This window comes from Pygoscelis adeliae, unplaced genomic scaffold (genome assembly GCF_000699105.1).
Source record: "Pygoscelis adeliae isolate BGI_AS28 unplaced genomic scaffold, ASM69910v1 Scaffold294, whole genome shotgun sequence".
Taxonomy (NCBI): Eukaryota; Metazoa; Chordata; class Aves; order Sphenisciformes; family Spheniscidae; genus Pygoscelis; species Pygoscelis adeliae.
This window is the reverse complement of record NW_008824722.1, coordinates 879814-905803: the sequence shown is the minus strand read 5'-3', so window position 1 is coordinate 905803 and position 25990 is coordinate 879814. Positions and strand designations below refer to the sequence as shown.

General features: G+C 47.6%; 1 protein-coding gene across 1 annotated transcript in view; it reads left to right on the top strand.

The window, feature by feature from the left end:
- The window catches only part of FBXW4 (F-box and WD repeat domain containing 4), a 52798-nt gene that overhangs the window by 25658 nt on the left and 1150 nt on the right, over positions 1-25990 (top strand). Inside the window, exons 5-7 of the mRNA XM_009323241.1 lie at positions 12123-12188; positions 13921-13922; positions 15269-15273. Of these exons, the coding sequence (XP_009321516.1) occupies positions 12123-12188; positions 13921-13922; positions 15269-15273 (73 nt within the window). The remainder of the gene's footprint in view (positions 1-12122; positions 12189-13920; positions 13923-15268; positions 15274-25990) is intronic.

Sequence of the window (25990 nt, the reverse complement as noted above, 5' to 3'; positions counted from 1 at the left end):
ACTCACTTAGACTTCATTTGGAAATTGTTTAAATATCATAGAGCGGAGGAAGAAGATCAAGCACTCTGTTTTTAAGTGATTGGGCTTCTTTCCCCTATAAGCATGAACAAGTACAGCTCCTGCCTCTGCATGATGTGGAGAAAGAACTGCTGCCCTTTGTGGGAAGATGACAAAAGTATATGTTTGTTGAGGAGTCCTCTTCTTCCTCACCACCCTGATCACTTTTTTCAAAATTCTCCTAAATTGGGAAGTTTGAATTTGGTATACGTGTGTGTATGGCAAAAGGAATAAGACAAAAATAATTTGTGGCTTGTGGCACCAGGAAAACAGATTCCTTCCCACCCCTACTTTTAAACTGAAACGTTCTTGGGTTTTAGTTGTTCTGGCAAACCTGAAAGGATTTTCCCTCCTCCTGACCTCACTGGCATGCACGGATTGCTGGCTTATTGAAAAGTCATTTTCTGTCATATGTTCTAATGGAAAAGTTTAGATAAGCTGTCATTATATATATATATGCATTTTTAAAAGAATACTTGTTAACTGAAACCTCTACCAGTCACATCTGAAAATATATTGGGATTGGCCTTGGCAGTCCTGAAGCTTAAAAAATAGAAAGGAGATATTTTTAAAATAGGAGTGGTTTTCTTCTTTTGCATCATGATTCTTTAAGCATTTTCTACACATGGACATGTATTTAGACTTTTGTCCAAAGCAATGACAGATGGAGTATTTACTTAAATCAGTTCTACATGTCCCCCTTGTTGTTGTAGGGTGTGGGGTTGTAAGAAGAAAAAGCCCTGGACACTGTAAGGTTTGTGATAAGGTATGAGCATAGGCAACATTACATATCTTTTCCCACTGGTACTGGGAATGTTCACTATATTTCCCTGCATAGCCTTGAAACTGGCCTGGTCAACTTGGGTCTGCTTATATTTATTCTTGGTGTCTGCTTCTCAGATGCTGGCATTGATTTTGTGACAAGCATATTTTGTTCAGAAGTGTCAAAGGTTGCTTTTAAGGAAAACGTCTTAAGCATTGATGAGCCGAAGGCACACAGTATCTAGCTGAACTCATCTCTGTGGCAAGTACTTAAAGCAGGTTGGGTGAGGCTGCAAAAATTGCACTGAAATTGAAAAATAGACTCCCACTTTTCTGTGGGAGTCTTTAGTAAAATGTGAAAGATACATTTTACTATTTCTCTGAAGAGAAACCAGAGTATCCTGGGGTGGAATTGAGCAACTTCCTTCTCCAGTTTGCAACCTGCTGCAGCGTTGGGTCACAGTTGTGTATTTTAGGCAGCTCAGAAATTACAAGTCTGTGTCCTGGGGGGTGTGCTGCCTGTCTCCTTACTACATATTGAGTCTCTGGGGATCTCCTTTCCTTGTTGTCAGGATTGTTGTGATTGCATCGTCTCCTAGGGCTTGTTCAGTACTCCTATGTAACTGGTGCTCTGATGAAAGTAGTGGGCATCTTTTCATTTGCCTGCTTACCAGTTGGTCTTCATTGCAGAATAAGGACCAAGCTTTTAGATTGTGACAATTCTTGCTTTCCGGTAGGATGCTGCAATCATAAGGGACACAAGATGAGTTTTTTTTCAAAATACAATTTAACAATTAAAAAAAAAACAAAACACATTGCACTGGAGCTGTGATCATCAAGTCAGCTGAGGAGGTTTAACTTGTCTACAGCCCTGGAGCTGACCAGCTAGGACAAGGACTTCTATCCTGAAGGCAATGGTGATAATTTAAAGAAAGCGTAGATGCTAACAAGTCCTGAGAATCAACAGAGGCACTGTGCCACAGGATGCCGGTTTCTGGCTTGTGGGACAACTGATGCCGGTCTGGTGTGACACAGGAGCGATACACTGGGAGCCAAGTGGTTTGGCCAGCCCACATGCGGCAGGCTTCCTGGTAGGTTTTGCAGAACCAAAGGCTTGTAGCAGAAAGGGAGGTAGAATAAGCAAGGTCCCACTATGAAAAGCAGTTTTGCTTTGCTAACGGGAAATGGCTCAACAAAAAGAGAACCTGGAGCCTTCATTGCTGTCGTCCTGGTTCTGCTTGTGGCCCAACTTTTGGGCCAGATCCTGGAGGAGGAGAATGATTCTTCCCTGATTTTTCTCAGCAATAAGAGTTAAGAGTTCTTACTCTGTCCTTGGTACAGTTCTTGCTATCCTGTCTGGGACCTGCACTGTCCAGTTTCCTCTCCCCAAATCTGTTGCCTTTCTTAATCTCAGTGCAAAGGTACTAGACTAGAAATCCTGCCCTGGCAGCGTAGGCTACACCAGGCCTTCAAGAATCTGCCATGCATTGCACCTCTTCACATGCTCCTATTGTGCATCATTGGATCTCTTCTCTTCTTTACCCATTTTTTGGCATCCTGCATTGCCCTGTTCCACGGGCTGGGGGAAAGATGCTTGTCACGAGCTGACCTCCTCAGCATGTGTCCCACCACTGACTGTACCCCTGCTCTGCCAGGCAGGCTGTCCCGCTCCAACCCCCTCCTCCTGCTCGCCCCAGATCGGAGCCCCCAAGAGGTCTTTGTCCGCCTGTTGAGAGCAGCCCCTGTCCCGCCATTCCCACATGGCGCACCCTCCCCGGCAGCCCCCTCCCCATTCTGCAGTTTGGGCTGAAAGAACCTTGGCTAATTATGCCGGGCTGAAAATTACCACTTTGCTGCGTTCTCCTGCTGCTGGGCCCATTTGTGTGGGGCCTGTAGTTAGAGGGAACAAAGTCCCCCCCGTGGAGCCAGGCAGGCCCCAAGTGTGAAGCTACAGGTACAAGCAAGAGGGGAATGAAGGGAATAATTACCAGCTTCTCCAGGTGAAAGCCCCGCTAAAACTTCAATAAGCCAATTAGGGGCCAGGGTGTGTGTGTGGGGGGAGAGTCTCCCCCACCTATAAGTGATTCCCACCAGGCAATTAACAGAAATCATTTCATGGAGGGGAGAATAAGAAATGGCTCTTAGAAATTGTCTTGAGTTGGGGGGGGCCTGAAACAGCATGACTGCTGCAGTGGTCCTCGTACTCCAACCTCCTGGCTCACTGTGTGGCCTGAAAGTGTTGGTGGGGCTAGGGGGAGAGGGAGGAGGGAGGGAAAATGGCAAAGAAAATGGAATCGCTGGAGCTTTACACCTGGGCAGGCTTTGAGAAAGCGAGGGCTGGAGTTCAGAGCTTCTTGTAAGGCTGCGTGTGGGCCCAGAGCCCTGAGCTCGAGGGGGCTGCTGGACCTGGGGAAGTGGGTGAGGGTCGGGCTCAGGGTGTCTTTCCCACTGAGGCAAGGGGGAAGGCTAAGAGTGTTGAGCCCGGTAGGGAGGGGATAGGTGCTGGGCATGAAGGCTCAAAGTGGTTGTGCAGGTGGGTGAGAACTGAGTGCCAGGCCTTCAGAGATCCACCTGAGATGTGTGATGGTCTGTCGGTGCCCTGCCTTATCCCAGGAGCAGATGGTGTCCAGTGTCTAATACCTTTGCGTGTATCTCATCCAGGGACCATGTTTTTCTGCTGCTCAGCCAGCAGCTTCACCTGTTTCTTCCTTTCAATTGGTTCTAAAAAGCCAGTGGATTTGCTGAAGATGGAGATTTTATGAAGTCACCTTGCGATTCCCTTGCGCTGTATTGCAGATGGAATGTGCAGCAGTCGGAGGTAGAGCATGCTGTCTGGTGGGTACCTAGCAGGAGTCTCGCCCGTCTGTATTTGAATGGCTGCTCTGGGGAGTAGAGCAAGAGTAGGGCGTAGGATGAAGTTGCTGTGGATGGCTGAGATTGCCCTAGTGATGTTGGAAGGGAGAATGCATAGTGTAATTAAAGAAGTCCAGATAACAGCTGTGGTTATTTCACCTGCACTTGCAAAAGCAGATGAAACAAAAAAAACCCCAAAACCCTAAACTCCTCAAAACACAAATGTAACCTTAGTAGCGACTTTCTTTGCCTTTCTAGTGTTATAGCTTTTGAGAATTAAAAATGTCCTGTGAGGTTTTGTTGAGGTTACTGATAAGCTGAAGCTGAAATAACCCTACTGCAGTGGTGTTTAACCACCTAGTCTTGGACTGACCTGGAAGTCCGTAGACTTCCTCCTTTTTTTTTTTTTTTCTCTTTCTCCCCAGAATGCGTTCTGTGGTAAGAACAGAGAACTGTCTCTCTTGTACAGCCCAGCTTTTAGACTCAGAAGTGGTTTCTCAGCAGAGTCATGTTTCTTTATGATTCGGCTTCCAAGATATAACCCCAGTGGGTGTCTGCAAAGAGACCTCTGTTCACAGAAAGCCCTGGTAAGCATGCGCAGGCAAAATGGTTTTGGCATGGGCTTTCTGTCCCCTTTGATGTTTTGGTACATTTCTTCTACAGTTAAGGAGTCCCTTTTTTCCTGTAATAACAGTAACAACTTCAGCATCAGTTGAGGACTAAACTGGGTCCAGAGAGAGCTAGGGATGCAAGAGTTCTCATAGAGAGACCTCTGTCCTGAACAACCGCTTCATGCCCGGCAAGCCCACAGGTTGAGGAGTGAGGAAGGATGATGAAGAGTGTTGGACATACCATGCAAATAAGTATTTTACACCATTAAACATGGGTTATCAAGCCTTTCCCTTTAATAAAGGAGTAGGGCACAATAAATATTTGTGCAGCCACAAGGCAGTTCTGTTTGAGGTTCTGAAAAATGACAGCACTACTGTGAAAAGCACTGTTTGAATATCCCTCTTGTACAGGAACACCCAGGACCCTCAATCAACTTTTATAGAGCTGATCTGAGTGTAGTCCTGTCCTGGACATTTGCTTCTCCCTAAAAGCATGTGTCATGTGGAATATTGGGGAAAGGAGCGTGATCTTTAGATGCAAACAGCCCTAGGAACATCAGGACGGTTCTGTGGGTGGACTCACTAGTTTCTAACAAAGGATATTTTCCTATTCAATGCTGCAGTGTGGAAGAGGTCTGTGTGTATGTGTCTGTCCTGTCTGGAATCTCCGTCTTAATATCATTGAGCTCAGTTTTTCTCCAGAAATGGGGATTACATTCTATATGTGGCTGCCTGTTTTCACAAAATTTACCTGCTGCAGGGCTGGTGAAGGGACAGTGAACAAGGTTATGGGATGACTTGGGCAGACAATATGGGGTGAAACTGCAAAGCAATGAAGGCAAGATGGAGATGTCTAGGTTGGGTACCTGCTAAGCAACTTGCTAAAGTAGGGGTGATCCGTCTACCATGCTGGGAATTGGGCCTTTAGGGATATTAAAGGCTTATTCTGTTCTCCAGCCTGTGAAGTCTGGAGGAAGACATGAAGTTGGAGGCCAAGGTGGAGGGTTGGAGAGGTGAAGCTGACATGCCCTCTACCCTGAGGCATGCAGTAAATGACATGCAAGACTGATGTGAGCCATTCTTCTATCAAATGCCCTGGAATTCTACCTCAAATGTGAGACTTCACTGTTTCAACCCAGCATCTCTACAGTGCCCTTCAGTACAAAATGCAAATGCCTTCTTCCTGGGGACCACTTTCTAGTGGCTCGAGGCTTGAGGCTCGAGGCAGCAGGCGAATGAGTTATTAGTCTGTCTGTTCGTGCCTATGTCACTGGTGCTCCTTGCCAGAGCATGGCATTTCCTCTTGGGGCAGCAGCGGTTGTAAATGTTGCGGCATTCATGCAGTCGTCCTTATGCATTTTGTTTTCTCTCTGTGCTGAGTCCGTGGTGGGGAGTGGCAGAGCTCTTCTGTAGCTTCTCTGTGTGCAATTTACGATGCATATCAGGAGCACAGTTCAACCCTGAGCTGACTGATGCCTTGAGGGACACTGCGGCATGCACACGAGGCTCAATGAAGCAGCAGCAAATGTGCCAGTGCTTTCCAGTCTGTTTGTGGAACAAGCCTGGTCATTTGCCTCCAGCTGCTGGTTCTCTTCGGGCTGAACAAAGGTGAGGCTATGCTGCAGTGGGTCTCTGCTTGCTCAGGTGAGCTCAGTCCTGTTATTGAGTCCAAATACAAGACTATTTTACATGCATGCAAGCAGTTGGACCCAAATATAAGCTCGGCGCCAGAGAACTCTAGAAGCTCTTCTTTATCCTGAGTCTGGAGTAGTGCAGGGACCTGAGGAGACTGCCAGCAGACTCCTGAAACCAGGCTTTAACAAAGTGCAGTGTAGGTACCCTTGAGCCTAGAACAGCAGCCAGCAACAGAGATAGAAAATGTTTAAGTCAGTTTGATGGACCTTGTCTTCTTTTCCTTGCACTGAAGGTCTGGAGCTGAAGCATTATATGGCAAGGATGTGGGAGGAGCGTGGTACATGGGACTGGAAGGATGGGAAGGCTCTTGAGGACTGAGGAATATGGAAAGACATAGTCTGGAGCCAAAAGGCAGAGGGGTATTGTAGACCTGTAGTAAATTGGATGCAACCTGCACTTGTTATTTCAGGTTTCAGACAGTTATATCATGTGTCATTGGCTTCTTCAGCTTTTCCAATCTTATCTTCTTCTAAATAGCCTTCCACTCCCCACATTCCCTGTTCTGGAGAGTTGTAATTTTGGCCCATTAACAGTGGCCAGACTTCTGGTGCCAACTGCCTTACCTGCTGATTTTTGTTCAGTTTGTGGTTACTGAGTTGTTAGCGTATAACCCAGATGTCCTGACTTACTTCTGAGACACTGAAGGTACTTAGTTCAGTTCTCTGGTCATCCTGCAAGAGGCATAAAGTAGGGCTAAAGGGATCGGTCTGGGGCAGTGAAGGGGCAACACCAGTCCTGCATGACCACCCAATCCTGGCTTTGTCCAGCATTGCCTGAATCAAAGGCAGGTGGGACTTCTTGCATGTTTGTGGTGCCCGCTTTCTCATGAAGAAGAAAATGCTAAACTGATGCTGTCCTTTTTTTTTTTTTTGCCTTTTTTTTTCCTTCCTGCAAATTAAATGCCCCTGGGGAAGGAGCACCTGTTTCCCTGCACTATCTCAGTCTCCCTCCCTTTGTGTGTATCTGGTCTGTTGGAGAAGCCTCATGCTGGAGGTGCCGAAACTCCCTGCACTGAGTTTCTGACCCCCTCCTCGCCCCTTCACAATGTTGTTACTGTTGCATCTGCTCCTCAGCCTCCTGGACTCTTCAGCAGGGGCTCCATGAAGTTTGTGTGACCTTAGCACTGTATTCATGCTGGAGGAGTTACCTTCTGTAATGATGTCAACTGATGAGGTTAGCAGGATGGTGGCGGCCGCGATAAGACATGACATGTTCTAATGATTCGCCTTAGCGAGCTGCGTGTGTGTGTTGGGGGGGCACAGAGGGGCTTAGAGAGGGGTGGTGGGGGCCCCACAGGTGCCGACAAAGACTTTGACCTTTGCTGCTATAATATCAGTGTTTCACAGGCAGGGCGGTTCGGTAACCCACTTTCAGCCCATCAAAAATTGATTTAATTGCATTTTTTTCCCCCAATTAGGAGCACTGGAGCTTAACTAATTGGAGTAATAGAGAGTAATAAGGCTCTGATAAAAAGCCTTCCTCTGCCTCCTTTGTATCTTGTGTCATCGCCTGTCAGAGGTCAGAGAGCTTGCATATTCTATTAGGCAGAGTTGCCTTCATTTGTACAAATTAGTTTACCCAACAGTAATTAAAATGCCAGTGCGGGTCGGGGAGAGCTGAATACAATTGATGGGCACGTTGGTGAAGGATTTGACAGCTCCGGTGGCCTCCCTTGCCAAAGCGTGTCAGTGCTGAATCAAAGGCTACACAAACCCACAGACCCGTGTGTTTAACCCGCGGCACCGTCAACACCAACTGCTTTCTCTCTTCTCTGCTCTCCGTTTTAGACTTGCTTTCTCTTCTCCTTCTTTTCTCATCTCACTTGAGACTTTTTAAAAAAGATATTTCCCATCTTTGAGCTGTCCTTTCTGTTGATCGTTATCATAATGCTGCTACCAGCCCCCCCGTCCTGTCTCCCTCAGTGCTCCCCCTCCTCTCCCCCCGCCTTCCACATTCCCAGCTGCAGGACTCTGTCAAGTAATAACTTCTTTGTTTCCTGGTCCGATGAGTCTCCGTATATAATAGTCTCCAAAATGGAACAACGATGTCCAATTCCAGGGAGCGGGGGAGCGCGCGAGGAGGAAGGAACAGGCTCTTGCACGTGTCAAGCAGATTCTGGATTTGAAATCCCCGAAGAGCAGAATAAGACTTGAGAAGCAATCTTCTTACAGTACAGTACAGGGGAAGAGCGCGAGCCTGGGGCACGGGGGAAATTTAGAGAGAAGAGGTTGGAAAGGGCCTGTTTCACTCAGGTTCCTTCAATGACTTTGCATTGCAGGATTCCCAGCTCAGGCATTGCCTACTCTGAAGGCTGGGTTGACAATGAGAAGGGTATGTATTGTACAATGAGATTTGTGTGTTCTCTCTCATCCCCTGGCCCAGCTTCTATTGTGGGGGTATGATCTCTAATGAAATGTCTCTTCTGTAGCATAGAGAAGGTCTGGCTTCAGGAGAAGCAGTTTTCTATTTTCTTTCTTCTCCCCCCTACCCCTCCTTCTCAGTAGGGAGTTTCAAATGGGAAAGAGAACATGAAAGTATCAGATGAGTTGGAAGATGCCTCGCTTTGGACAACAAAAACATGCTGTGTATGAAGTATGTTTGTCTCAGTGCTCTGCAAAATCCTCGCCTTCCTGGTACAGCAGAGGTGGAAATGCTATGTTGGCTTGATTGTTTTTACCTCCTGGGGGATCCCTGTGAAGACAACATGCCCTGTTATGGAAGCCCTGCAACTGTGCTCATTTTCCCGTTAGAGGAGCCTTTTGGAGGGAGCTTGTAGTCACGGTACCCAGCAGCTTTCAATGAGGCAGAGGAAAGCTTAGTGGGGAAAGGACTTTGCATCTCCAAGGCTATCTGAAGTTTGGACGTAGCAGTTTTTATGTAGCCTGTAGATGCGTCTGGTCAGTGTCTGTGTACATCAGTAGTATCATATATACATCAGAGAGAGGGGTCATCCCTGCGGTAATATATATAGGGTATCTTGTGCTCTCCTCTTCCCAGAAATCTAGTCCCTCCTCAGTCCCTCTGACTCCTGAAAGCATTGTAGGCAAGATAAATGACACGAAGTAACTCAGTTTGAGTTGTTTCTCTTGGGCAGCTGGCAAGAACAGTTGTGAAGAGGTTGCACTTCTCTAGGTCAGAGGTTTTTGGTGTGTGCTCTGTGCTTCCTAAGACAAAAAGCCTTGCTGAAGGTAAACTGAAAGAAGCAAGCCTGGTAGAAGCTTCAGTTCTGCTGAACGATGTTTTGGAAGTTTGGGAGCCAAGCTTTACATGCTTAGCTCTAATTTGCATGTTGTTTTAGACCTATCAAAGCTGACTTGTGTTGCCCTTTTGCTTGGAGTGAAACTGTCACCTCTGCGAGGTTCCCAGTTATGAGAGGCTTGGGGGTTGGAGGTGTATGCCTGCAGACCAGACTCAAGGTGAGGGGCCCTGTATCATCCCCTGGGAATCCAGACTTCCAGGTCAGTTTGCTCCCAGGCTTTGACAATTCCTCATTGCCACTACTTCTTGTGCATGTCTTGTGAATGCTGCTTTCTAATCCTGGCAGTGAAGGTGCCCCGCTCTTCTGGGAGAAGTCTTATCTTTGCTTGCTAATGGGCTCCAGCCTGTTAAAGATAAGGCCTGCAAACCTGATCCTGCTCGAGTATGAGACAAAATTCCTGTTAACTGAATGGAGTCAGCTTCACCCAGAAGAGACTTGTTTGTGGCCCTGAGGCCTGTATGCGATGCTGGAGAGAAATTTTTTTTTTTTTTTTTTTTTTTGGAGGGGTGGGGGTAAGGACTGAGGAGGGAAAGCTGAAGTCCAGAACTGACAGCATGAGCAGGGATTAGACCTTGCTGTTCCTCCCACCTTTTTCTCCCTGTTGGTGTGCCTCCATGCTAATTTAGACCTGTGGCAACCATCAAAGCCTTGTGCATACCTTCTGCACAAAGGGGCCTGTCTCCCACGTGAGGGCGTTCTCTGCTGGGACAGAGTCAGTTTGTCCCCCAAAAGAAAAATCTTAAGCACCCAATTGCCTGCTTGACTGACTCCCTGACTGCTATTATGTTTCTAACCACGGTAATTGGCTTTAGTAGTTATTAATGGATTATGTTTGGGGAGGGAGGGACAGAACCCAACACCTAGCTTTGTAGCTGAGGGACTCCCTGACCAAAATGCTGCTTTCTAGACATGGGGTTTGATCACTGAGCTCTCAGAGTGGGTGTCTTGCTTGCTTTCCTCTGAGATGGGAGACACTGGCAAAAGGGAAATGTTCCCTCTTGTCCTGCACTATGGTGGAGAGACGGCAGGTATTGAGCAGAAACCCTGTTTCCAAATACGAAATGCTGCATGCTTTCTTAATTGATCCTCGTGCCTGCCGCACAGCAACAGGAACTGGCTTTTCCTTAGACTCTCGGACTTTGGTCAGGGACTTCCATGGAGGAGAATAATGTGTGCCCCCTGCAGCATCAGTGCAGAGAGCCCTCTGCTACAGGTGCATTGGGCCAATTGCATGTGCACTGCCAATGAACCTGGGATTTTGCATGTAAGACAGCCTGGTTGGAAAGACTTTGAAATAGCTCTGGTGCTGCAGGCCTTGTCTGTACTTAAAGGGCAGCTAAGGGTCACAGGGCTTGTGGACACCTCCAGCTACGTGAGTTTGGGTAGGAGGGATAAAGCCAGCAAAAAAGAGAGCCTTGGCAGCTGTAGCTCTTCGAGATGGCTTGATGTTATCCGCTTGCCTCTTTTGCAGAGTGTATTGGCAGTGCTGCTTTGGCCTTATGATTTGGAGAAACAAATTGCTCAGCTAAACCACAGAGCTAGGAGTAGAAGGAATCCTGAGGTCTGTCCCTGCTTCCACATGGCTCTTCTCTGGCTTTGATTGAGTTGAATGCATGTTCACCACTTTGCTGCTGGGTGCCTTGTAACACCAGCAGTAGTTTTTCTCACAGAAGTCAAGGACACTGCAAGAATCCCTTCCTGGTACCGTAGAGGCTTGGAGACACCTTCTGACTTCCAAAGGAAGAATGTTGTAGAGGATCAAAGCAATGTTTAAAAACTGCTATTTTTACAGTCATGACATTGTTTCCTTATTTTGCTTTCCTCTTTCAGCTGCCAGCCCCATGTCATGCTGCAAAAGATGTTTAGGCAAAGCATAGAGCTGGCTTTTATTTAAAGCAGGCTCTGTTTCCTGCATTCATGCTATCCTTGTTGCAATGACTTAAACATAGTTTTGGCATTTTATTCTCGGTAGCTGCAATAAATGTGGCTTTGTGAGAGGTCATTTATAGCTTGCTTAGAAATCTTTGTATGAGCTGCTTTCTCTTATTTGGACTGAGGATAGGAAGTTGGCACAAAACAAGAAGTGTGGTGTGAAGAGCCACAGCACCCGTGTTCCTGCTGCTTGATTTTAAGGATTTGTTCCTGTCTTATCAACTAGTTTGAGGCCAGTGGCTGTCAGGCAACCTCTGGAGCCAGCATGTGCAGCAGGGACATAGCATCGCCAAAGAGGACTTTGGAATGGACCCTGCTGGAGAGTGTGAACTGAGCCAAATATTGCTGCAGGAGAGCTGTGCTGCCTCTAGTAGAGAGTGCTTGAGCACTGGGGAGGGCAACCTGATCCAGCTTTGAAATTGGCCCTGCTTTGAGCAGGCTGGACCAGAGACCTCTATTCTGTGATTCGTTAGGCCTGTGATGCTGCAGCCAATTCATGATTGTGCTCAGAAGTTGCTAGCAAACAGAAGCGAGACATGAAGTAGGAAGTAACAGGGGAATTTTCCATGGGGTCTTTCCACAGCTTGCAGCTCTGACTGTATATGAAACCTGCTCAGTACTGTGCTAGCTGTTTTGAAAATGTCATTGCAATTTACAGCTGCTCCTGTTTTAGGTTTTCCCTTTGCATATGCAAATACATCTTTATGTCCTGCCAATTCTCTGCAGTTGTGACCTGCTGCGTCTGAGAAGCTCAGCTACTGAGAGCTCTGGAGCACCTCTCCCTTTGCCGCTGCCTGTCCCTTGTGAAATGCGGTGGAACATGCTGAAATAGACTTTGAATTCTGGTTCAAGACTGTCTTGTAGCCTGTTTTCTGTTCTTGCTTATGCACTATTTCTTCAGAACATGAGGATTAGTAAGTGGTTTTTTTTGTTTGCTTGTTTTTTTTAAACAGCTCGTTTGTGACGGGGACAGCCTGCTGTGGACACACCTCACCTCTGAGAATCTGGGACCTTGAGAGGTGAGTGAGCTTCCAGGTTACAGGGACAGACTTGACAAGAAAAGTGAATAACAATGAGAGATGCAATATCGGAGATGCCGTAAAATCATTCCTTTAGTCCATATAGGCAAGGGATAGTTAAACATGAGATGTGGGACGGAGTGGGTGACGGAACAAACTGGTGTGGAAAGGTGTATGTGGTGGGTGGTTCTGGTTCAGTAAGGAGCAGCTCGACTTTTCTTCCCAGCTTTTCTAGTTGATGGCACAGCCATCCTGATTTCTTGCCATTACCCATGTACAGTCAGAATACGCCCATTACACCTTCCTTTTCATCTGTCTAAGTTGATGCTTCAGCCTGTCAGAGGGGTGAGGAAGGTGATCTGCATCCTCCCGTTCACCCACTTGACTGTGGTGCTCAGAAGCCAGAGGCAAATGCAGGCTCTACAGTAATCTTGTCCTGGCTGGTGTTTCTGGTAGCTCAGGGAGTGGGGTGGCGACAGGTTATCTACGGAAGTGACTTAGGCACATTGTCTTCTTTCTGTCTTAATAAGCATTGAGGAGGTTAATTGCTGTGGCCTCTGATTTGGGGCCATTGAGTAGTTCTGTTCGGTGAAGGTGCTGACCTTAGCAACTGGGGAAATGTTGGGCTCAAATCCTGACGTGAGACTCAACTGCTGACAAATTTGAAGCTCTCAGCCTGAGGGTTTTTGTGTAGTGATGGACAGATAGCAAATATTTGGCAGGATTATCGAAGGGCAGCTCAGCTTTCCAGGACTGGTAAGCTCTGGGTAGGAGTGGCACAGCACAGATTATGAAGGGAGTGCCGCCAGGATTGAGGTGAGCTGGTGGACTCCGGGAGGGGAGAGAGGGGGGCAATGGCAGAAGGGGCCTGAGGGGTGTCAGCAGAGCTGTATTTGGGGAAAGGAGGTAGAGGAGGATTGGTGTGGATGCAGGGCTGGTCTGAGGCCAATTGCCTTCTAATCTATAGTTTAGATTGACTGGGTCAACTGCATCTACTACAAATATAAACCAGTTTGTTTTTCTCTGAAGTAACAAAAATAAAGACTTTGCAAAGGATGCATCCCACAAAGGACAAACTAGAGCAGGAAAGATAGCGCCAGTGCGTTCAGCTATGGTGCATGTTTCTCGGTGACCTAGTCCAATGGTGCCTTTGGAGTACCCCAGAAGGATGCAGGCTGTGCTGTGATAACCCTGCCCATCAAGTCTTCCAGCTGTTCTTGAATAGAGGCATCTGACAGGGGTGAGGAGATAGGCAACCCTCTCCCCCCTGCCCCAGCCTCTCTGACAGCCTTTCCCAAGGAAGCCTGAAGAGATAATAAAGCTGTGTAGAAAATAGGATTAAGGTAATGAACAGGCACAACGGAGTTTGATCTTTCAATAACGTCAAAGCCTGAGTGACAGGCAAATAAAAAAGCCAAGGCAACCTAGGCCACTGGGCCTCTGTTGCAATGGCTGGAGTGTCAGACTTATTCTTCGCTTTTCACCTGTCACAGCTGGAATGCACCGTGCCACTGGGTCTTTTCCTCTCCAGGGACCTGTGTGTGAGCTGGGAGTCTCATCAGCACGTGCAGGGCAGGAGACTGAGTAGGGAGCACAGCCGGGAAACTAGCACATGAAGCTTGATGTGATCATTCATAGCAAGGGAGTACAGAGCTGTCCTTCCAGGTCTTGACTTCTCCATAAACTGTTCTTTTTCCCAGCAGAGCTTTGAATTCATTTTCAAAGGCTCCAGCGGTTGCCAGAAGTGATCTCGTAGGGAAATGCTATTTCTTCCTTTGAGGCTTGTGCATGTTGTCTCCCTGGTCAGACTCCGGAAGTGGGAGCGTGGCATGGAAATTCAAAATCTTAGAGCTACCCAGGACTGAAAAGCTCCTCCTGTGCCCAATGTCTCCTGATAACATCTGGCAGACAGAGCCAGGCCCCCCGAGTTTGCTGCTTAACCCTTCCTTGTGGCCACAAAGGGCCAGAGTCTGACCCACAGGAGGCTGAACGTGGCAAGGACATTATCTCTAAGAGCAGAATCCAGGCAACTTCTCCCTCAAAAAAAATGAGGCAGGGTAGAACGATGCTTAAGATGTGTTCTTTAAAACTACAGGATCCTTAGCACCACATAGACGTTTAGTGATGTCCAAGATCAGTTCAGTTAGCTGTTTTTTTTTCTGCGTGGGGGTGTGTGTAAGTAACATTGCAGCAGTTTCTGTGGCATTCTCTTCCTTTGGGGTAGGTGGTCTTTTCCCCAACAGCTGAGTGCTGGAATATGCTACAAAAGGATTTAAAGCTTAAATAACCTTTTGTGTACTGATCTTCTTAGTTCCAGGCCAGATAAGTCTTTGGCTGGTGGTTGTAGCTGTTGGTCATGGTATGTTTTCGTATTTATGACCTTCGCTGTTCCCTGACCCTGGGGCAGCCATTCTCATCCCTCCAAGAGGAAGGGGATAATGTCTTCACCTGGAAATATGTTCTGGGCTTTGAAAAGGGCTTGGTTGGGTTTGGCGGCGAGGAGATTTTTAGTGGGGAAAGGAAACGCCTCTTGCTTCATCCCACCCCCACAACTGTCTTTCATTTCTGACTCTGCTTAGATGATGGCGTTGGATCAAAGCCGCAACAGGCAGCAACAAGCAATTGTCAAGGGGAGTCTAAAGCAGGGGAATGACCGCGTAATGCCAAGACACTGTCTCTGATGGCTGAAATTCCAGCTGCTGCTACACCTGGCCCTTTCTCCTGTAATGAAGGAGGATTTTTTTTTTCTTATGCTTTTGAAGCTGGCTAGCTGCACCTCTGGAGGACATACCTCATCCCACAGATGCTGCATTGTGCCATCTGATTGCTTTTAGATGTGGGGAAGTTGCTGTGCACTTATTGCCACTCAGGATCAAGGTGTGTGTGTGGAGGGGGGCTGTGAATAACTTAGGTGATTAGAGGTCTGCACAGGAAAGGAGAACAATTAGCAGTATGGGCCGCTGGGTACTAACCTGTGTCCTTGCATCAAGTATCAGGCCTTGCTGACTCCTTGGCCTCTTGCAAGTCCCCTCGCCTCTCTGTGCCAGTGAGGGATATGATGGCAGCTGCCCCTCTTCCAGGTCAGGTACCTCTGCTCCCTTTTGCCTTCCTCTGCTCAGACCTTCCTGTCTCACCTGCCAGTGCTAGTGTGTGGCTCAGCAGAACAGCCAGTTAATGGCAAGCAAGAGAAAAGGAAACTTTCTTCAGATCCTGTTCCTTTCTTTCTCTTCCCACCTCCTACCTCCTTTCGTAGTTTAAACTCCTTGGGGGACGAGGGTGATGCACCACTGGGAACAGCTCCAAGGCCAGCATTTGTCATTTGCCTGTGGAAAACTGTTGCTCCCCAGCCTATTGTGGTGGTCTGCATGTCTTTAGGTGGCAAATGCCCCTGACTCAAGGATGCTTCTCCATAAGGTGGGATACTCCAGAGGTTGCTTTGCAGCAACTCTTGGAGCTGTTCTGCCAAGCCCAATGTTTGAAATGGACCAGTGATCTGTCTGGCATGGTAGTCCTCATGCTGTAAACACTTTGAATGCACAAGTCCTACATTGTCCTTTCCTGTGACACAACATGACAGACGCAGGGCACGAGAGCTGTTGTGAAAACTGAACCAAAGTTAGCTGTGCCCTGCAAGCCACCCCAGATCCTCTACCTTTTAAATATCCAGTCTTTGTCCATCTCCTCCCCCCTTTTTGAAAGCATTTTTGGCAGAGTGCTTTTTTTTGTTTTTTGTTTTTTTTAAGAACCCTCTAATTTCTTGTTCGGTTTTTCTCCTTCTCCTGAGCCCTTTGAAAGTGGCTTTACGCTGTCACTGACACCAAACTGACACTTTGCGTTTCCCCACTTCTTATCCCTTTATGGCAACAGATGTTGAAATTTTGTATCCCTTTTATCTGTCCCTCTTTGCCCTCTTCCTGTAATTAGGTTTCCCTTGTTAGCAGTACAAAGTGGCCCGGTTTGCTGCCTGGCCTTTTGAGCCATTGTGTCTGAGCACATTTTTTTCCTCCTCTTTCGGAAGAGTTCCTTCCCCCTTAAGTAATAGGCAGGGTGTGGGCCAAAGCTGTGGCTTTTTCTTGTTTCTTTGTTCTCCATTTATCTCTGCCACCTTTTTCAAAGGGATGGGGAAAAAAAATAGAGTGCATGGAAGGGGAAGATACAGAGTTGCATTTCTTGACCGTCAGGCCCCCCTGCTCTTCAGGTGTTCAAGGCAGGTGCCTTTGATGTCTGCAAGTTTTGGGGAGGTGGGAGGTAGAGGATTCATGAGAGTGGCTCAGGCGTGGAGGAGAAGGAAGATTCAGGTGTGTGGCTGGTGCCCTCAGCAGAGGGGTGGGGAGGAGTCTTTCAGGGTAGCCAGGCAGCTGCTGAGCAGGTTAGTAACCCGTATTTGCCTCTAGTGCTATTGCATTGTGCTCTTTTTCTCTGAGAGCCGGCATGAGTGTTACCATCACGAGCAGCTGGCCGAAGTTTGCTAACTTGCTGCTGCTTGATCTCTGGTATGTGCTTCCATGGGACCCTTGCTAGGTCACATCTGTCTTTGTGGTGGGGTGGGCAAGAATTAGTTACTGTCTTTTCAGATTTCGGCATATGTTGATCTGCATCCACTTTGGTGGCTCTTAGAGCCATTGAGTGAGTAAACGCAAGCAATTGTCAACAAGGAGGGAGAGCTTTAAAACTTGGGCTCCCTGTGCTGTTCTTAAACAGCGAGTGTAATTTGACAGTTGCAGTATATAGCACTGAACACCCTGGTTAGCTGATCACTACTGATGCTTTCGTGTTTAAATCCAGTCCTTCTTGGCTTTGCGTCCTGTCGTGCTCAGACTTTTTATGTGTGGAAGTAGATAAATGAAATGAGAATCTGCAGGTCTAGTTCTTGGTTATAAAGCTTGCTAAACGTTTTCAACAGAAGCTTTTAATGTAGAAGCTTGGCCCAGGGTGCACAAGCAGACTTAGCGTTGTGTTCTAAAACAAGTTCTGTAGAAGATCATTCTTTCCACAGATTTGAACTCCAAGGTTTAAACAAGTTTGAGACCCTCCAATTTAATAACAAAAGGAGTTTGTTGGGTGAAGGGAACAAATGGATTCGGAACTGGAGTTGCTAGATTGAAAGGAAAGGTAACTGACTCCAAGAAGTGTGGGGAGTCTGTTTTACCCAGGCATTTAAACTGGATTTATCCAGTCACAGAAAAGTGGGTGGATATCTCTGGTAACAGGAGACACAAGCGATAGCAAATATTATCCTGGCACTGACAACAGTTTCACAGGATTTGGGGGGCAGAAGAATCATAATACCATGCTGTAGATGCAGAATCCCCTCCCCTCCCCTGCTTTGCTATAGATTCATCATGCCAAATATCTTTTTTTGCCAAGGAAACTCTCTCCAGGCTTTGTGGGAAAAAGGCTCCCTACTCCTATCAGGCTTGGGTTTCTTTCTCAACATCTCTGTCTTGGCTGAACACAGTTTTAAATCACAATAACCAATCCAAAACTTGGACAACAGTGAGCTAAACAGCTTTCTGGGCTGTGCTTACAGCCAGGTAAGTGAATGCAAATGTGTGCCTTCTGCCTCCACTCACTGCAGTGGGATGATCCACAGGTAGTTGCCCTTCCTCAGATGGTTGCTCATTCTCTTTCCCCGAGGCTCTCCTGCTTGTTTTCTGCTGTGCTGTTTCCCCATCCTGTCCACAGATGGCTTTGGTTACTCTTTTTAAAGCATCGGTTCTGGGTATTCCTATTTATGTGTCCTTTGGTTAATCAGGAACGCAAATGCCATGCCTTCTTCCTGAAATTCAAAGGAAAAAGAGTTGGTGAGGTGACAGACTGGGGTCTGTCTTAGGGGAGTTCTAGTCTTCAGGCGAAGCCTTTCTTGGACTCTTCATGTTAAATCAGTTTGGCACAACAACTGTCTTTGGATTTCCAATTTGGTCTTTGGGAACCATTCCCTCTGCAGTAAGTAGGATGGAGAGTTGGGATGTAGATCTAGGCAAAGGGAAAAGCAGGTCCTTCTTCATGGAGCTGGCAATCCCACTTGTGACTTGAGAAGCAAGACTAGATATAACCAGGTCTCCTGCCTTCAGGCATGAATTAATCATTGAGAAGGGCAGAAGGAAATTCCTACCCCAGTTCTGCAGCTCTGAATTGTAGGATTTGATTCCCTTGCTCTGAGATCTTGGGCAGTGTTGGAGGCAGGACACCAGGCCTATGGCCAACTACTTGAGCCAGTGCTGGAGAAAGCTTGCTGCTGCAGGGAACCTCTTAAGTGGCAGTCTTTTGGATGACTGTTCCTTTTAGCAGGCTTTGTGTTCAGAGCTCTGTCTCTTGGCTATAATGGATAGCTTCAGTCTTGTCTGTGCAATGTATTTCCCATGGTATGCATGTATTGTCAAAACTGTTTGGGGCCTTGTGGTTCTTTACTGATTTCTAGGGGGTTTTTTTGACATCGTCTTTCTGAACCCTCTCACATAAGCTGGGCATCTTCTGCCTTCCTTTTGTTAAGAAGGCTCTGGTGCATCTTAATCTAAATGTAAAACCGTTGTAAGAAGAAGAACATACAGGTGTTTATCCTAAATCCTTTCATCCCCGTGGCAGTCTTGGCCCTGTCTCACTACAGATGAGCACGAGGCCAGCTCCTGCCCTTTGGATGTGTGCACGTCCAGGGCATGCTGTGGCCTTTGCACTCCTGTTCAGGCGTATTTATGACAACTTTACAAGGCCCCGAACAATCAGAGAGTGTGGGTGGGGGCTGGACACTCCAAGCGCATCAATCAGTTTCATCCCTCTGAGCCAAAGCAAAAGCAATCTTTATTTTTCCCTGGGTTGAGAGAGAATCAACAGAGGCAAGAGAGAAGAATGGGAAGGAGTGAATGAGGAACCCCCTCCTGCCACTGGCTAGCGGTAGCTCATTTAAACAGATGGCTTTGTTTTGATTTGGACTCTCCATTTTTTTTGTCTCCCCACTAAAGGAGACCTGCAGAGCTCTGTCCAGAAAGGGAGCAATACAGCCGCCTGTTCCCACACAAGTGGGGCGAAAGGCGAGAGGCTTTGAGAATTCCCTGCTTCTTTTCCTCGCCTCCCTCTTTTTCTCTTCCCCCAAGAAATCACAGTTTGAGAGAATTCCCCCCTACTCCTCCCGTTGGAAAGAAAGACAGAGAAGACATTCTTGACATTCTTTGCAGAGAAAAGGGGTTAAATGTCTGAATTTGGGGGTCACCATGTTATACAAATTGCAATCTAATCGTTTTTACAAGAACACACGTGTGCTAAGAAAAGGAGCCACGGACAAGAAAGAAAAGGGGACAGACAACCTTTTTTGTCCTATCTTCTTTTTTTTTTTTTCCCCCCAAGGTTTTGGACTATTGTCATGTCCTGTCTCTCTCCCCTCCTCACCCCCGAGAGGGAGAACATTGGTTTTATAGTTAAATTGGTTCGTAAAGCAGAAGGGCTTGGTGCCATTTCTGTTTGTTTTCCCAAATAAAAGCCCCAGCAGGGTCTCTTTTGCACCGTGGTGGCTTTATTTGAAGAAACTGGCTTTTTCCCATAGCCCGGCGTGTCAGTTTATCCTCTGAACTTAACCTTACGGGAACCCGAACAACAAAAACTCACAGGGTTCCAGAGCTGGAAAGGTAAAGAAATTGTATCTTTTTATTGGACCATTTAAAGCGTGTGTGGGCCAATTCAGAGAAAGCAGAAGAAAAGAAGGCAAAACTCCCTCTTCTATCTCTCTCCCCCCCACCCCACCCTTTTTTTCCAACACAATCTCAAATCATCGTTGGTGTCATTCCCCCCTACTGCCTCGAGTCCCTTCAGCTGCGCTGAGGAAGCTGAGAGGCATTTCTCCTGAAAATCACTTATAACAGCATCTCTGAGCCATTTCACATGGAGGTGCTCCCTCAAAATTCCCCAAGCCAATCCCACACCTCCCTGCAGGAGCTAGTAGCCTTGGCTAAATGCAGGGGTAACCTTGGGGTAGGATAACTCTATGAAGAATAACTTTGCCAAGGATCTATGCTTCTCCCTACGTGCGTTATAGATGTTGTTTGACCAAGCCTTTCCCTTCTTAGCATAAGCTGCTGCATCCCCTGGGTACCTCAGCTGCTGTTGTGAAGCACCTGGAAGAGACAACAGCTCAACTATTCCCTTTGGTTTTGGTCCTCTCTCCAAATTAGATGACAGAAGTTGTGCAAATGCTGCACTCTGGATAATTATTTTTAAATGGATTTTGTTTCCTTTCTCTGTTTGATACTCAGCTCAAGTATCCCCCTGTTTTCAACTGAACAGTGCTCTTTCCACTTTTTTTTTTTTAAAGTAAATACTTCCCAGCTGGCTTGTTGCAAGCAGTTATTGGAGCTAAAATATCAATTTAGCGCTCTGCTCGGTTTCTGAATAGTCACCTGCTTATATGCAATGGCTTCTCCTCTTTGATGGATGATCACAGTTCACAGACGAGGTTTCCAGAGCAAATGAGTATGTCCTCAATTTCGCACATCTCTGTTTCAGCAGACGTTCTGAATTCAGCAGTTTCCTAGAATTTACATATTTGTATAATATCAATTCTAGTGAATTGGCGGGGTCACCAAAAATTGAGCGTGGGGAGAAAAGTGTTTATTGTTTCATTCCAGCTTTTGGAGTGTAGTTCATGTGTTTTGGAGACAGCTGGCCAAGACCTGCAGCAAATGGGCAGGGTACAGGGAGGGAGGTGCGGACTTCTTTTGGACTCCAGCTATCAGCAAGGTCTCGGGGAAATCCTGAGCTTTTACGGTCACACAAATAATCACTGTGGCTTGGGAGGCTGTATATGGCTTTAACTTGGTGACAGCAGCATCCCATGATTATCTGGAAACTAACCATCTGGGCTCTTCCATGACTGATCTTAGTTTGTCTTCATATTATTGGGGTGAGGAGGAATAGATCCTTAAGCTGTTTTTAAAAAGAAAAAAACAACTTAAATAAACCAGCTTGTTTGTGCCATTCCTTGGTAGTTCACTTTGCTTCCAGGCTAGAAAGCTCCTGTCTTCTGGAGGTATCACGATAGCAATGCTCATGGCTAGATTTCCAGCATGGAAAGAAGAGTCAAATGTGGAAATCCCAAACAAATAGCTTATTTTAAAAGTAATTTTAAAAAGTCTTGTTTTCTGAAGAACGTGGAAATTGATGGAGATGAATCAAAGGATTCCCTATAGTGCCTGAACAAAATGCCTTTCACTTTTGGACTCATCAGTTTGATACACTTCCCAGGCACAGGAACTTCGTTTAAACATCTTGTTCCATCAGCAGGGAGTCAGGAGCCTCATGCTAATACAGCTTTCCTGTGCTAGGGATGAAATGGGCTGCTGGATTTGCTCTGGCTCTGTTCCTCGTGGGCTGGTACCGGATTACTGCCAATATGATTTCAGTCTGTCTAGATGCTTAAGAGAAAGTAGGAGAAACTACCTGTGAGTTTCCTGCTTGGCATTGGAGGCCTACCTGTGTGTCTGTAGGCGCTGCATTGGCCCAGGCAGTTTGTGGTTAAGGTGCTGAAGACTGGTCTTTCCAGGAAACCTGGACTGTCGTGTTTGTGATTCTGCCCCACAGAGCTCTACTGGTGCGGAGTTGTTTCTGTCGGTGCCACCCAGCACTGGGACTGAACCCTCGCACAGTCTGGCCCAGGCTGTTCAGTACAGAAAACATAGCAAAACTCCCACCATCTGTACCGCTACCTGGCTTGCCCGAAGAAGGCCTGGGAGTGAAACAGCCTCTACTTGCTACTGCTGGAGGGCCAGGGCATGGTGGGGAGGTGGTGTGGACCTTCCATGCTTGGTCTTGATTGGGCTTTACAGTCACTTGCTGACTAACCTTCAAAGTGCATGACAAGGACAGGACACCCTGGCCTCTGAAGTGCTGAGGATCAGCTTCCTGGTTTTTGGAAGGTGTTTGGGTGCAGAGCATGAAAAAGGGCCCACAAAGGAAAGGAGAAGGCTGTTCCCTGCTGCGTTTGGCTGGTGCTGGTGATCTCTGCAAGCTGGTGAGAAACAAGGTTCAAGATAGCTATCACATCTCTTTCTGTCCTTCATTGAGTAGATATCTTCTGCCCATGTAAGTTGTTAGAAAACCATTGGTGATGTGCTGGTGTATTTGCTGCTTTTCTGTTGCCCCTTGATGGGTTATCTTGATCCTTTATGGGTTATTAAGGATTAGCTGTGGGTTTTGCTCCACAGGACGTGGAAGCTGTTGGGGACTGGGGTTTGAGGGCAGGGAGTAGTTGGGATAATGAAGACTGGACAATTTGTGGGCACTAACTTGTGATCCCAAGGCTGGGAGAGTTATGGTGGCAGAGAGTTCCCTTCCCAGCATGGGCTCAGCATGGCTGCGTATGCTGCAGGGACGTGGAGCTAGCCTGGCGTGGTGGTAGCTGGTCCAGAGACACCTTAACCTGCTGAAAAACAGGGGAAGTATTAATCGTGTTCTACATCTTTATCAATTTAAGCATGCCCATGCCAGAACACTTAGGTCTTTTGGTTTGTGTGCCCAGTGTACAGCACAGTATGATTTTCCCCTGGTGTCAGATTGTAAGTGCTTCACTGTAGCAACTAATGCATTGTTTCTGTAAACTGCTGGAGGACTGCCGCCGTATGCAGGGGCTGGACCTCCCGATTGAAAGCTGCCTTGGCTGACCTATTCTTGGGGCAGGAGAGTTGAACTGATTAACAAACCAGCAAAGCAAGGTTTGCTTTGCTGCAGTAACTTGCAAGTATCTGTGCTCCTTTCCTGCCTACAGAGAGAAGCTAATCCTTTTTTTTTCCTTTTTTTTTTTTTTCTTTTCTTTCTTTTTTGTTGCTTGGGCTGGAAAGGGAAGTGGAGGGAAGAAAACAGGTGTGACTGCTGGGATGCTTGGGTACCACTGCAGTGAGGTGTGAAGGCATGGAGAAACACTGGGAGTGAGACATCTGGGCGGTGTTCAGTGCTGCTCAGGAAGCTCTGAAAGCAGGAATCCAGACTCTCTGGTTTCTCCTGTCCCTTTGACATCACCAGGCTGCCATTAAAAATTGCTGCCATCTTGCAGCACCGCAGACTGAGGTCTGGTCTGGGAGATGGAGGACAGCTTTAATGTGGCCAGGCTCGCTCTGGGTGTGATGGGTGCTTGTTTAGAGGTGGGAGATTATGAGGAGATCTGCTGTGACCCATTTCAAGCACCTGAGAGGAGGAAGAGGGCTGGTCCCAGTGAGTAAAAGATCCCTGGATGTGCTTCTGCATCCTGCTACCTTTCCTCAGCACAGTGCTCGTCTCTCCCTAAGCTCACTTAGTCCTATGCATATTAAAGGTGTATTAGCAGGGAAAATGGTGGAGGGGAAATAACACAAACAGGTTTCAGCTAGCTAGCAGGAGATATTCACCAGATGTGCTGCTGGGCTGCGTGGCCCATGTGCAGCTGCCCGTCCTGGTTTCCTCTCCTGAAGTGCCACATGTCCAGAGCACCAGTCCAAGGGGCACTCTGCAAAACTGAAAGAAAAAAAAAGCAGTAGCATGCAGAAGTGGGGAGGAGAGAGGGGTCTAAGCTGCTGGTGCTGCCTAGGGCTCGCTGAGATAGCTCATCTCCTGTCAGTAACTCCCTGCTCCTGCCTGAACAAGTGGCAGAGGACTCTGCAGGTTAGGCAGTCTAGCTCCTTATGCATCTCACAGGTAGTCCAAGGGTTCTTGTTTGTGAGAGCAGCTGACCCCTCCTCATACCTCTGTTGTATGTCTTACACCTCTTGGCCACACATAAAACTCATAAGATGAAGAAGATTGTGTGGAAGCCTTGAGAAGGGTTGTGTGCATGTCCACATGTCCTGCTGGCTTTGCAGAATGGCAGATGGAGGGGATCTGTGTGCTTGGAGGGGCAGGGGAATGCCAGAGCGCAGAGATGCCCATCCATGTCTCACACCATGGTGGAGCTGAGGACCCATCTGCCCCAGCCAAACCCCGCAGCTCTTGCTCCCAGTGCTCACACTGCAAATGCTTCAACCTCTCGACCTGTACACAGGTGCAGAGTTGCTGCTGGGTTGGTTTGCAAGTAACCTCCCAAGGGTTAATGTATTGTGAGATGGTTGCAAAGGGCTGAAGCCTGGAATCCCCTCGATCCCTTGCCTGGAGAAACACAAAGTCCAATAAGCCAGCACCCCTGGATTCGTGTTGGGGGGGATTAATTCATGCACTTGATGTTAAAGCTTGTCCGAGAGGTTTGCACGGGGGGGCCATCGCTAGGGCTGGTTGGCCTCTCTAAATGGTTGCTAGGGCCCTGGCATCAAGGGCCAATGTAGCTGCCCACAGCCACGGTCACGGAGGGAATTACACAGCCACAAAGAAATTGTTATTCTACATAATCTGCTCTTTGGAGAGTGACTGTGGGGAAACAGGCTGGCCCCAGCATGCCGCCAGCTCTGTGATCATAGAAGCGTGCTGGCTGCAAAGATCGGCCAGGGCTCGCCTTCTGATCTGGGGACACCAGGGCTCGAGGCGCTAATCTGCTTTATCAGCGATTTCTCTCTCCTGACACAAAGGTGTTTACTTGTTTTAACATCTCCCAGGACTCTATTTCTCCTTTTGTGTGGTCTTTATCCCCCGACGAGGGCTTTAGCCCAGATTACAGACAGAATTAAGGCATTTGGCGATGTGCCTCAGAACTGTGTGATGCTGGATCAAGGAGCAGAAAGTAACAAAATAATGGGGGGAGATGCTGGGAGTGACCCCACTGCGGGATCCGTGCTGTCGGCTTTCAGGACCGCTTCATTGTCCTGAGAACCAAGAGCCTGTTGGAGAGGGGTGGCCATGCGGCAGGGCTTGAAAAGCAGGTGCTTCAAGGTTTATTATGTCCAGCATTTTTGATTTAGAGGGTGTGAGGAGGAGGAGGAAGAAAAGGAGGGTTTGCAATAGGTGGCTGTTTCAAGCAGCTGGGCAGATTGTCCCCTCCATTCCCAAGCGTCTGCCATGGCTGGGTGTTGCTGGCTGCTGGGGCAAATGGAGTGATACTGGGGACAGGCTGTGCCATGTTTCATATGGCCCAGGGAAAGGGCTCAAACACCTTCTTGCAGTCTGGCAGGGTGGGCCGTTGCCAGGCACCATCCACCTGGTGAGCTGCTGGTTCTGCACATGAACAAGCAGCAGAGTGATACGGCCACAAAGTGTCTGGCTTAGAGCTTCATGGAGATCTTGCTTTTGCTCTTTCACAGCAAGCAAGGAATTAAAAAGGAGGAGGGGGTCAAAAAAAAACCCAACTAGCCTTTGGAAAATCATCTCCAAAGCAGCCCTGGGGTGGTTGCTCTTGACCTGTCATGTTCAGCCCCAGATACGGTGTTTGCAGTATGCAGTGTAACTGGAGGGAGTTGAGGAGAGCAGCCATGGCAGACCAGGTCAGGAGAGTCTGATTTGCCTGTGGATCTGAGCTGTGTGGCAAAGGTATGGGGAAATAGCCCACTGGGCAATTATTTGAAGGACAGAGTCTGGGATGGGATGGGATTGACCAGGTAAGTGGCTGTTGCAGATTATCTGGAGCTTGACTGAGCCGAGAATTGTCTCCCATGGAAATGGAGTCCCATCATTCAGACTACTGGTCACTTCTCCCAAGGAAAACGATCCCGTTCTGCTGGAGGTCAGCCCTGCCTGTTCCTTGGCTCTTCTTACAGCTGTTGACTCCTGCTGGTCACCCTCCGTGGGCCCAGTTAGTGTCCCAACCAGTAGCAGAAGCTGGGGGGGGGGGAGGAAAATTGTGCAGGCTTTTGCATTCTGTTAAATCATAGAAATGAGATCTAGGAGACTTCTGTGACACCATCTCTGCTCCGGCCAGCTGAATT